This window comes from Amia ocellicauda, chromosome 17 (genome assembly GCF_036373705.1).
Source record: "Amia ocellicauda isolate fAmiCal2 chromosome 17, fAmiCal2.hap1, whole genome shotgun sequence".
Classification (NCBI taxonomy): Eukaryota; Metazoa; Chordata; class Actinopteri; order Amiiformes; family Amiidae; genus Amia; species Amia ocellicauda.
Window position 1 is genome coordinate 14,345,750 of NC_089866.1, and position 12,813 is coordinate 14,358,562.

The 12,813-nt window shown below is 44.9% G+C and overlaps 2 protein-coding genes across 2 annotated transcripts; one reads left to right on the forward strand and one right to left on the reverse strand.

The window, feature by feature from the left end:
- Window positions 1-2,802: 2,802 nt before the first annotated feature.
- crybb1 (crystallin, beta B1) lies at window positions 2,803-5,455 on the reverse strand. Its single transcript, XM_066689058.1, has 6 exons — window positions 5,424-5,455; window positions 4,702-4,838; window positions 4,181-4,299; window positions 3,658-3,790; window positions 3,395-3,537; window positions 2,803-3,203 (listed from the first exon to the last, which is right to left on the reverse strand). The coding sequence occupies exons 2-6, from the start codon at window positions 4,822-4,824 to the stop codon at window positions 3,026-3,028; spliced, it is 696 nt and encodes a 231-aa protein (XP_066545155.1). The 5' UTR covers window positions 4,825-4,838; window positions 5,424-5,455; the 3' UTR covers window positions 2,803-3,025.
- Window positions 5,456-9,865: 4,410 nt separating this feature from the next.
- On the forward strand, window positions 9,866-11,799 carry cryba4 (crystallin, beta A4). Its single transcript, XM_066689096.1, has 6 exons — window positions 9,866-9,946; window positions 10,355-10,398; window positions 10,640-10,758; window positions 11,013-11,154; window positions 11,294-11,436; window positions 11,618-11,799. Exons 2-6 carry the CDS (start codon window positions 10,360-10,362, stop codon window positions 11,763-11,765), a joined length of 591 nt encoding a protein of 196 aa, XP_066545193.1. The 5' UTR covers window positions 9,866-9,946; window positions 10,355-10,359; the 3' UTR covers window positions 11,766-11,799.
- Window positions 11,800-12,813: the final 1,014 nt, after the last annotated feature.

The following is a 12,813-nucleotide window of genomic DNA, read 5'->3' on the forward strand; positions in this document are numbered from 1 at the left end:
GCCAATACATATTTTCTGAAATTAATTTAATTTATCGAGAGAGAGAGAATTAGAAGTATGTGAAGACACTTTAACTGTACTACACTACACACGTATATATTTCACAACACTACACTAAACTAAACTGCATTATATAAAACTACAATACTATATTGCAGTACACTAGAGTATATTACACTACACTGCACTGCATTATATAACACTACAGTATATTACACAACTATATTATAGTACTACAGTACTGCAAAACCACACTAATAAGATTATTCCTTCTACAGCTTAAGTAATCATACATTGGAAATAGCCCCCAAGACTAATTAAGACATTTTTTCATCATATAACCCCTTAAATATACAAAAAGGAGCTCAATTAGTAAAAGACAGACACATGTACAGGACAGCCAACAAGTGTAATACCAGACAACAAATGTCATACCTCACCAAAGAGTGTCACACTAGACCAAAAAGTATGATACATGACCAAAGAGTGTCATAATGGACCAAAAAGTGTCATACCTGACCAAAAAGTGTCATACTAGACCAAAGAGTGTCATACCTGACCAAAGAGTGTCATAGACCAAAACTTGTCAAACTAGACCAAAAAGTGTCATACCCATCAAGAAATATCATACCTGAACATAAAGTCTCATACTAGACCAAAAAGTGTCATACTAGACCAAAACATGTTTTACAGAAGTAATACCATACGGGACCAAATAAACCATATGGAGTCATAGGGAGTGAAAATTGTTTTGAGGCACAGACAGAATCATCCATATTTTTGCCTAGTTTGTATTGTAAACTTCATGGTCACAAATTACTGTAATTCACATTATTTTCAGTTTTTCTCTTGAAAATATGTGTAATAATAATGGAGTTACAAGAACAGAAGCATATCGTGGACTTTATTCAATTGCAAATGTAATCCCACAGTTGCATTTTCAGTTTCCATTTAAGCACGTGTTATTTAGGTCAAAGTTACATTACATTATTTGTCATTTAGCAGACGCTCTTATCCAGGGCGACTTACATTTGTACCCATTTATACAGCTGGGCACAATGCAAATACAATCATCCCATCTGTATTTTTATATTCCAGTACGCACATTCGCTGACAATATTACAATTTCCAAAGGCTTTTGCATTAACATATCATTTCCAAACACGTCCCCCGCCGATAAACAAAAGACTGGATGTTAAATAGCATAAGCATATCGTTATGCCTTACTGTAGAAAAGCATGAATTGCGCTTCATGTTGTAAGCGCTAAACTTGCCTTATACTTATAAGTTAACCAATTAGATCCTAATTTTACTAATCAAAAGACCCGTACTTATTTGTCCTATATACAAAATAACAGGCGTTTAACTTCACACACTCTGTATCAACTTCACGTTAAGCGCAATACATTAAACCACGTCAAGCGTGTTCAATGTTTAGCGATACACATGCTTGGGTACAATCGGGTCGCATTCTGTTGCGCAGATTTCCGCCCTTCTGTGCAGAGCTGCAGAATCCTGCAGAAAATATCAGCGCATATTTGCGGAGAACTGCGATAAGCGAACACGATGACTGAGTCCACGCATGCATAATTATGATTGGACCACGAAACAGCCCCCTGACCTGCCGCCTGGCAAAGTACTGTAATTTATGTCCATTAGTCTTGTGTTTAATTTTGGTTTCGTCACATTTTAGTAAACACAAATTTGAAGGCATTTATTTTTAGTTATCGTTTTTTCCACAGTATTTCGCATCGTTATCGTCATAGTTATCGTCACTGAAAATAGGTCTTTGACGAACATTTTTCGTATTAGTTTTCGTTGACAAAATGAACACTGCTGCACTGACACACCTGCGCTGATTGGCCACTCCCATTAGGTGGCACTGCTCTTACCTGTCGTCCCTCACCCTACAAAGCTGGCTTTAAGAGAGCCACAGTGGTGTTTAAGGGAGGGGAGTATTTGCGTATTATAGAGCAATTGTAAAAACAGCTTAATTACTCTTTGGGATATTCCCATTGAATGATCAATAATAATAATAATAATAATAATAATAATAATAATAATAATAATAATAATAATAATAATAATACTTTATTATACTAACTGACATATTATCATGGACAAGAACATACCCACTACCTATTCAACTACAGTTACTAAACTACTTACCAACTATTCCTGATGCATACTACTCCTGACCTAAATTATACTGTACTACTATTACTTTGATTGCTAACTATCACTGAAATTAACCTTATATACTACCATATAAATTAATACATATCAAATGATATCATGCAAATGTATTGCCACCTGCAGACAAAGTATCTTCAGATACTCTCAATTCTAGTTATGTTCTCATTATTAATAATAATAATATGCACAACACTGTAATGTACTATAAGCCACTGCACACACTGTACTGTACTTTACTACTTTGTACTTGTAATATACTGCACAACACTGATTTTCACTGGACTGCACCACTCTGATGTTGTTTCCCTGCTGTTCACTCTACACAGCACACAGCAGCATCTGCAATGAGATTCTGCCTCCTAGCGGTAATAGCTGCTAATGGCCTGGGAGATACAGGGACCCAACACACTGATAATGTCCCCATACAGATTGAAGGGGACGCTCACACACCACCCTGGTCACTGCAGAGTGCACACAACCTGGGCTGCCTCTCTGACAGCAGTTCAGCCACAGGGGAGGGTGGAGGTGAGAGGAGAGAGGAGATGATAGTGAGAGGGAGAGAGTAGAGGGAGAGAGAAGTCAATTAACTCAGGTCAGACTCAGAGATCTGTTTTCCTAAACATGTTTATTGGAACACAAAGTCATTCGTGTGCCCGGGGGACACTCGTGGGAGGGAGGGGTTGAGGACAGGGGCTTCGGGGCTTTCTCTTATTCCAATAGAAAGGATTCTTTAAAATCAGGACTGGAGCTGGGATAAAAGAGCCGTGGGCATGGCGCGGCAGGGGCGGGGGGGTGTGTCACAGTGGCGGTGCGGTGTGGGGCAGTGGGCTCACTTGCTGGCCGTGGTGAAGTTGAAGCAGCCGCGCTGGTGCCACTGCATGTCTCGGATGCGTCTCATGGACTGGATCTGTGGCTGGAAGGCACACCACTCGTTCCAATGCCTGTAGTCGCCGCACTCAAACAGGTACTGATAGCCCCTGTAGCCGGGGTACTGGTAACCCACCCACCTGCATACAGAGAGGAGACACTCAGGGCACTGTGCGCTGTCTGTCTGTTTGTCTGTCTGTCTATCTGTCTGTCTACGTCATACACACACAAACACTTTCACACACACACACTCACTCCCTCTCTCTTTCTCTCTCTGTGTCTCTCTGCCCCCTTCCCCCCTCTCCCTCTCTCTCAGTGCCAGTGTACTTACGCTCCACCAGGTGTCTTCACGCTGCCCACCCGGTCGCAGAAGCCATACGCCCACAGGCTGGGCACATCGTCCTCCTGGATCTCCATCTTGTTGCCCTTGAAGTCGCAGCACTCAAACAAACAGATCTTGTGCTCCTGGTTATCCTGGACCACATAGGGAGGGAGGGAGAGAGGGAGTTAGTCTCATCAGGTGTGTCTCAGGTATGTGAGATGTATGTCAGGTACATGTCAGACGTGTGTCAAGGGTGTAAGAGGCATTCTCACCATGCGGACGGGCCTGAAGGACATGAGGCAGTCACTGCGGTAGCTGTTGGACCAGGAGTCCCAGCGAGGATACTCCCCCTTCTCCAGGACAAACATCTCCCCACGGAAATTATTCTGCTCGAAAGCAATCCAGCTGGAGAAAGAGAGGGAGAGAGGGAGAGGGGTGGAGAGAGAGGGAGAGAGAAAATGAGGGAGGGGAGAAGGGGGAGGGGGTGGAAGAGAGGTGGGGAGAGAAAGGGAGACAGTAAAAGAGGGAGAAGGAAGGCGAGAGAAAGGGAGAGGTGTGTGAGGTGTGTGTCAGGTGAATTCACAGTTGCATTACTTCACAGGGAATATGTGTGTGCTGATGCAGACTACACTGAAGATACAGCTTGTGTATTGCTCTGACATTGTGTTACACACACACTCGTTCGCTCACACACTCACACACTCACTCACTTACACTTATATACTCACAAACTCACACACACACACTCACACACACGCAGTCTGTGTGTGTACGATTCACTGTGGGGAGACTCACGGGCCGCACTCTACGCGCAGACTGCGCACTCGTTCGAAGCCGCGGTCGCACAGGCTCACACACTCGCTCTGGAACTCCATGTAGCGGCCCTGGAAATTCTCCTGCTCATACACGATGATCTGGAACAGAGACACATATTAGTGCAGCACCGGGCAGGAGAGGAGAGCTGATGTGTAGGGCAGTGTAGTGCTGAGCAGTGCAGTATAGTGTAGTACAGTGCAGAGGAGTATAGAGCAGTGCAGTATAGTGTAGTACAATGCAGAGTTGGGTAGAACAGTGTAGTATAGTGTAGAGCAGTATAGATCAGTGTAGTATAGTGTAGTACGATGTAGAGTAATATAGAGCAGTGCAGTATAGTGTAGTACAGTGTAGAGCAGTATATAGCAGTGCAGTATAGTGTTGTGCAGTGTAGGGCAGTATAAAGCAGTGCAGTATGGTGTTGTACAGTGTAGAGCAGGGTAGAGCAATCTAATGTAGAGCTCTGTGTTGTAGTGTAGTACAACGCCATGGGGGTCACTTACTCTGTAGGAACCAATGCTGGGGTCCCCGGTCTTGGTGGCCTTGCTGGCAGGCGCAGGGGCAGGTGCCCCCTTCTCCTTGGCATCGGTGCCCTGGCTGGCAGCGGACTTGGTTGTCTGAGACATTTTGAGACAGGAGTCTGGGAGAGGGAGACAGGAACAGGGTTACCTCTGAACACAGACACACACTCACTGAACAAACACATACAGTTACTGAATTCAGACACTCTGACTGAACACAGAAACACACTCACTGAACCCAGTGACAGCACAGCCCTAAAGCGAGCATCACTGTGCTGTAGCTCTGTGCAAGGGTGGGGCAGGGGGTCATCAGGCTGCAGATCAGTCAGGCTCCTGCTCTCCTCTCAGACCCCCAGCCCTGCAGCTCTGCATTGGGCCCACAGCACACTCCAGATCCACTCAGATCCCCCAATCCAGTGTTGCCTACACTAGCCCTGGCCTGGAGCCCAGAGACAGGACCACTGACTCCTGACTGACCACTAACTGACAGCTGATTGTGAACATTCTAGTTGATTCTCTGTTTGTTTCGCAAACACACTAACAAAGTTGTAAGTATCATTGGGTTGGAAGTATGGTTTTGCTGTAGTTTGTTATCGGTTAAGTGTTTTTGAATGTGTGTGCATGCATGTGTGTGTGTACATGTGTACGGGGGTCTCCCGTGTTTTATCTGTGCAGGAGTCACTGTGTGTCTCTGTGTGTCTTACCTGCGCAGGAGCTGCTGTGCGTGTGGCTGTGGATAACTGCAGTGGTCCTGTGGTGCTGTTTTATACCCTGGCAAGGGGAGCGCCAGTGGCTTTCCACACAAAGGAAGTGCCCATGTCATCACCCCCCTGCCCCTCCCCCCAGAACCCTCCCAACCACCCTAGCCACCCAGGTCAGTCTGCGCCCGTCAGCAGATTGCATTGAGAGGCGGCAGATGGGAAAGCTGACTGAGGGGATTCCTGGGGAGCTATAGGCAGCCTATAGAATCCATAGAGCAGGGGTCCCAACTGCCCAGTCACTGCTCCTCCCTCTCCGTCCATCCCTCTTTCCCTCTCTCTCTCTCACTCCCTCCCTCCCTCCCTCCCTGTCTCTCCCACCCCCACCCTCTTTCTCTATCTCATCTTTCATTCAAAATTCCTAAACACATGGAAAGTCAATTGTAATTATATATATATATATATACACTCACCTAAAGGATTATTAGGAACACCATACTAATAGTGTGTTTGACCCCCTTTCGCCTTCAGAACTGCCTTAATTCTACGTGGCATTGATTCAACAAGGTGCTGAAAGCATTCTTTAGAAATGTTGGCCCATATTGATAGGATAGCATCTTGCAGTTGATGGAGATTTGTGGGATGCACATCCAGGGCACGAAGCTCCCGTTCCACCACATCCCAAAGATGCTCTATTGGGTTGAGATCTGGTGACTGTGGGGGCCAGTTTAGTACAGTGAACTCATTGTCATGTTCAAGAAACCAATTTGAAATGATTCGACCTTTGTGACATGGTGCATTATCCTGCTGGAAGTAGCCATCAGAGGATGGGTACATGGTGGTCATAAAGGGATGGACATGGTCAGAAACAATGCTCAGGTAGGCCGTGGCATTTAAACGATGCCCAATTGGCACTAAGGGGCCTAAAGTGTGCCAAGAAAACATCCCCCACACCATTACACCACCACCACCAGCCTGCACAGTGGTAACAAGGCATGATGGATCCATGTTCTCATTCTGTTTACGCCAAATTCTGACTCTACCATCTGAATGTCTCAACAGAAATCGAGACTCATCAGACCAGGCAACATTTTTCCAGTCTTCAACTGTCCAATTTTGGTGAGCTTGTGCAAATTGTAGCCTCTTTTTCCTATTTGTAATGGAGATGAGTGGTACCCGGTGGGGTCTTCTGCTGTTGTAGCCCATCCGCCTCAAGGTTGTACGTGTTGTGGCTTCACAAATGCTTTGCTGCATACCTCGGTTGTAACGAGTGGTTATTTCAGTCAAAGTTGCTCTTCTATCAGCTTGAATCAGTCGGCCCATTCTCCTCTGACCTCTAGCATCAACAAGGCATTTTCGCCCACAGGACTGCCGCATACTGGATGTTTTTCCCTTTTCACACCATTCTTTGTAAACCCTAGAAATGGTTGTGCGTGAAAATCCCAGTAACTGAGCAGATTGTGAAATACTCAGACCGGCCCGTCTGGCACCAACAACCATGCCACGCTCAAAATTGCTTAAATCACCTTTCTTTCCCATTCAGACATTCAGTTTGGAGTTCAGGAGATTGTCTTGACCAGGACCACACCCCTAAATGCATTGAAGCAACTGCCATGTGATTGGTTGGTTAGATAATTGCATTAATGAGAAATTGAACAGGTGTTCCTAATAATCCTTTAGCTGAGTGTATATATATATATATATATAATTATTTTTAAATAATATGTGGAAGGGTGTGGAACAGAGGATACAAGTAGGCACTGTACTGTTCTGTATAACATTATGCTGTACTGCACTATACTACACCATACTGTACTGTACTGTGCTGCACTACACTATACTGTACTATATTACATAGTAATGAACTGTACTGCAATATACTACACGATAGTAATAATGCACTGCACTTCACTGCACACTGTCAGCACCAGGACATCGTGGATCAAGACTTTGGCAAAATAAACTAACAACAACAACAACAACTACTACTACTACTACTACTACTACTACTACTACTACTAATAATAATAATAATAATAATAATGACTCCACCATATGAGGGGTCTGTGCTGAGGGGGTGGACAGTCAGTGTGTTGCAGGGAATGTTTACCGTCTGCATTCCCAGAGTCCACAGCTCATTCCTGATGAGCAACATTAAGCACTGAGAGAGAGACCGAGAGGGAGAGGAGAGCAGGCCCGCTCTCACTGTGCTCAGTGTCCTGGAATGAGGAGCCGGACAGTATCGGTCATGGTGTTGCCATAGCGACATGGAATCCTGAGTTCCTGTGTGCTTACAGAACTGGAATGACAATCACCCGGAATACAGAGATACACTGAGAAACACAGAGACAAACTGAGACACTGAGAGACACAAGACACACGGAGACACACAGATACACACAGAGAGACATTGAGACGCACGATAATCTCTCAGTCACTGGGGCCCAATAACAACACAATGCTCTACACATCCTTTCTAACTGCTTAAAATAATACAAATAATTATCATTATTATTATTATTATTATTATTATTATTATTATTATTATTATTATTATTATTATTATTATTATTACAGTTTCTCCTAATCATTTACACACTGACAGCATTATTCACCTGTTATCACACAGATTTCAGATGGATTAAACTGTTTTTGCTAAACCCAACAGTTCTCTTCATAAAGCACAACCTTCATCAATGACACCTTGTGTGTTCATGTAGAAACCACTCCCATTCAATATACCAAACTCCAGTGATTTAAACTCAGCACTATTCGTTTTTCACAATCAATAACACACTAAAACTGGTTCTATGAACTATATACACAATACCATTATGCAAAGTTCCAGAAGGAAGACCATTTACACCCACCCATAAGCACTATTCACCTGTTTTCACAATTATTTCTGTTTCACTCAACCTCTTCTTTGCAAACTCTACACACAACTCTCTTTGTAAAGCCCAATTGTCACCATGTCATGTAGAAAACATTGCCATTCAATATACCAAACTCAAATCATTACAATTCTAATATTCTCAACACACCATTGTTCTGGTGTAAACACTAACCATAATTAGTCAACACGCAATCAGGATGTTTCCATGAATAAAAGGTAAGCTCTGTGTTTAAGAACAATGGATGACACCATCAAAGAGGGAGAGGGAGAATGGGAGGAGAGAGGAAGAGGAATAAGAACAATGACCTCTAATGAGGTGCCACTGTACATGCCCATGTTCTTGTAAATGGTATGACAATGAGGGAAGCTGGGCTGAGAGTACAGCCAAACCTGAGCCAATTCACTGTTGCATCGGACATCCAGAAATGAAAATAGGTAACTTACAGTAAACATATCAGACTACTGTGCTGACTGACCTATTTTCTTTACTGTACTCTGAAACTGTATGCATTAGCACAAGCAGGACAGTACAAGATAATTACATGAATTTGAGACTTTTGTTCATATATCTAAATGTACTGTATATGGTAGCCAAACACTTCTTCTTCTTTTCGATGACAGACAACTGTAACACTGTCCTAACACTGTCCTAACACTATCCTCAAGGTGCAAACACTATTAATCTTAATCGTTCAATGAGCAATCATAACTTTGGCATGAATGAAAGGGCCACATGAGCTCATTTTTCAACATCACTCTCTGTGCAGCCATCAACCACCATGATGTTCTGCACCACCATCTGCACCACCATGCCACCGACCCATATAACACAAGCCCTATCTGCTCACATTCCTTGATGGTTTACAGGATGCTCTGTTCCAACAGGAGCAAAGGGAGCCTGGGTGTCCAGAGTAGCCCTGTTACATTGTCATTTGGGATAACGTCAGTTTCCACAGCACTGCTTTGATAATCTGTGATCAGTGTAAGGTCTAGATCTATTGTTTTGTGTTTATAGTTTTGAGAAGATTGAGTATAATTTCAGGAAATGTGTGTAAATGGTTGAGAAAAACTGTATTATTATTATTATTATTATTATTATTATTATTATTATTATTATTATTATTATTATTATTTTAAAACAAAACACTGATATTTTAATTTAAATTAATTGTAAAGGGTCAGGGTTGATAAAGTCAAGGTCAGGGGTGACTGAAGGTCAGGGGTCACACAGTCAGGGTCAGGGTCAGATTTACACTTCTTCTTCAGTTTGACACACTTGGCACACTTCTCTCACTTATTCTTCACTCCCCCACCCCGCACTCCTCCCTCCCTCTTCTGGCTCAGGGCAGTGTGAGGAGTCTCCCAGTGCATGTCCCTGTGGGGCCCCCTGGGCGGTGCCCTGCGGTCAGTGCTGACTGTGGTGCGGTCAGTGCTGACAGAGGATAGTGTGGCGTCTGCAGTTCTGTGCGTTAGGTCTCTATAGATTAAGCTCCTTTGTTTGTGGGACAATGGTGCACCCCGCCCCCCTGCTGAGCCGGGGCTTTGAGCCGGGCAGCTGCCACAGGAGGCTTTAAAAGGGCAGCGCGAGAGACTGCCACACTGTCCCTGCAGGACGAAGCACCAACGCAGACCGGTGAGTACCATCCCCCTGTCCCACCCCTCCCCAGCTGTACCTCCCGCCTCCCAACAACCACCCTGCACTGCCCCAGCACACTCAAACACAGACACACACTGAGACACACGCAGACGCACACTGGGAGACAGAGACACACACTGAGAGACACACAGACACACTGGCAGACACAGTGACATACAGACACACACTAGGAGACACTGAGACACACACTGAGAGACACAGACACTGAGAGACACAATGAGATGCAGAGACATGCAAAACTCTTTCTGATTTCCTCCTCTTTCTGATTTCCTCCATCAACTTTCTGTTTTCCTCTCCTCCCTGTCCACTCAACCCCTGCAACCCCGCTCTCTACCACTCTCTCTCCCTCCCCACCTCTCATCCCATTACTCTTCTCTTTCTCAGATAAAATGACTCACCATTGTACTAAGTTCTCTGGCCACTGGAAGGTAAGTCTGTGTGTCTATACGTGTGTCTGTGTATCTGTCTGCATGTTATTCTGTGTATGAGAGAGTTTGTTTATACATCTAGTGTGTCTGTGTGTGTATGTATTTGTGTGGGTAATATTGTGCATCTGTGTGTAGTTGTGTGCGAGTTTGTTTGTATTGGAGTGTGAGGAGTGGTGAGTGCTCCCTCCTGTGGCTGATGCAGGTACTGCTCTCTCTTACCCCCGTCCCTCTCTCTCTCCAGATCATCGTGTGGGATGAGGAGTGTTTCCAGGGCCGGCGTCATGAGTTCACCTCAGAATGCTGCAGCATCATGGAGTTCGGGTTCGAGACGGTGCGCTCCTTCCGGGTGGAGAGCGGGGCGTGAGTATGGGGTGGGGGGGTGCAGAGGGACAGGGTGGATGGGGATGCCGGTGGGGGCAGTGGGTGGGTCAGTATTGAGGTGTCAGGGGTGTAGGTAGCTGAGGAGGAGAGAGGAGAGCAGGAGAAGGGTATTTCTCTTTGAATGTTAGTTAATCTCTGCTATTTACTCCCCTCCCTCTCCCTCTCACTCATTCCACTTCTCCCCCTCTCCTCCTGTCTCTCTCTCTCTCCCGGCAACCTCCTCTGTGCTGTAGCTGGGTGGGGTATGAGCATGCTCGATTCCAGGGGCAGCAGTTTGTGCTGGAGAGGGGGGAGTACCCACGCTGGGATGCCTGGAGTGGCAGCAATGCCTACCACATCGAGAGGATGAACTCCTTCAGACCTATCGCCTGTGCTGTGAGTCCGTCACTGACAGCCACACACACGCACACTCAACAGACGCACACGCAGAACACACACTTGCATTTGTTTTTTATGTTGAGTGTTGTGTGTAGATCATATGTCCATGTGCTGATGGCATGTTCTTTGCTGACAGAACCACCGTGAGTGCCGGATGAGTATTTACGAGCGCGAGAACTTCTTGGGTCGCAAGGGTGAGCTGAGCGACGACTACCCCTCGCTGCCTGCCATGGGCTGGTGCAACAACGAGGTCGGCTCCTTCCGTGTGCAAGCGGGCGCGTGAGTACCCACTACGGCCCAGACACCACTGTCACACTGATGCACTGTCAATAATGACTGTCATGCTGTCACACTGCACTGTTACTGTGTACCTCATCCTGAGACTCTGTTACATAGTTACTGTATCACTGTTGCTGTTTACCTGTGACTCTAACACCACCTGTGTGTCTTTCCTTTTCAGCTGGGTGTGCTACCAGTACCCGGGTTACCGTGGATATCAGTACATTGTAGAGTGCGACCGTCACTGTGGAGAGTACAAGCACTGGCGGGAGTGGGGCTCCCATGCTCAGACCTTCCAGATCCAGTCCATCCGCCGCATCCAGCAGTGACCCCTTTCCACGCCCCCCCCCCCCACCCCCACATACACACACACACACACAGGACTCCAATAAATTGTCTTTCTTAAACTACGCCTGCTGTCCCGAGCTCTCTGTGCCTCTCGCTTGTCTATCTCTCTCTGCATTTGCACCACAACTCCTATTATTTCCCTAATGTCTTTCAGTGGTTGAAACTCATACACAATAGGTTGCTTGTTATTTTGTACATGATTTAACCCAAAATTATCTTTTATAACTAATTAAAATTTCAGATTTCAGATAATTTTTGCTATTCACATACACCATGGTAAAAGTATGCTAAAGTGTAGGGCATGCATTGTAGTAGAGATATGATCAAATGCAGAGTGGTGCACTGTGGTAAAGACACAGTAAAGCTTCATGTGGTGAACTGTAAAATGTAGAGTGATCTGAAGCTGAGGGTTGTGCGTTCAATCCCAGGTGGGCGACATTACTGTTGTACCCTTGAGTAAGGTACTGCACCGAGATTGCTCCAGTAAAAACCCAGCTGTATAAGTGTGTAATTGTATGTAAACAATAATGTGTAACACACACACACAAAATTGGTAACCCTGAAGTGCAAACAACAAAAATAAACATGAAAAACATCTGAAACAGCTGAAAAAATAAAAGTGCAAATAACAAATAAAAAACACAAAAAATATTTACAAAGGATGAAAAATTAAGACAGCACCTGAAACATTTACAACAGCTGAAAACATAAACGAGAGCATGCATCATTCTCAAAAGCAATCTTGGAAAGGGAGGGTACTGGTGTCAAACCAGATCCGCTTCTCCAGAAGAGGCAATACAGTTGGATAAAGGAATGCATGAAGGCAAAACACAAGTGGTAAGTGAAGATGGGGTAAAATAATATGAATAGAGGGGACCACGGGATTCTCAGGGATCAGTGTAGACTCTGCTAAATGTTTGATGCTGCATCTGGTTACTGAGTCTCCAGCAATAACATGGCAACCACAAGGAGGAAGTGCACATGAGTTAAAAACAGAATTGCGTGGAAAAAGGAACTTGTTCAATAAAG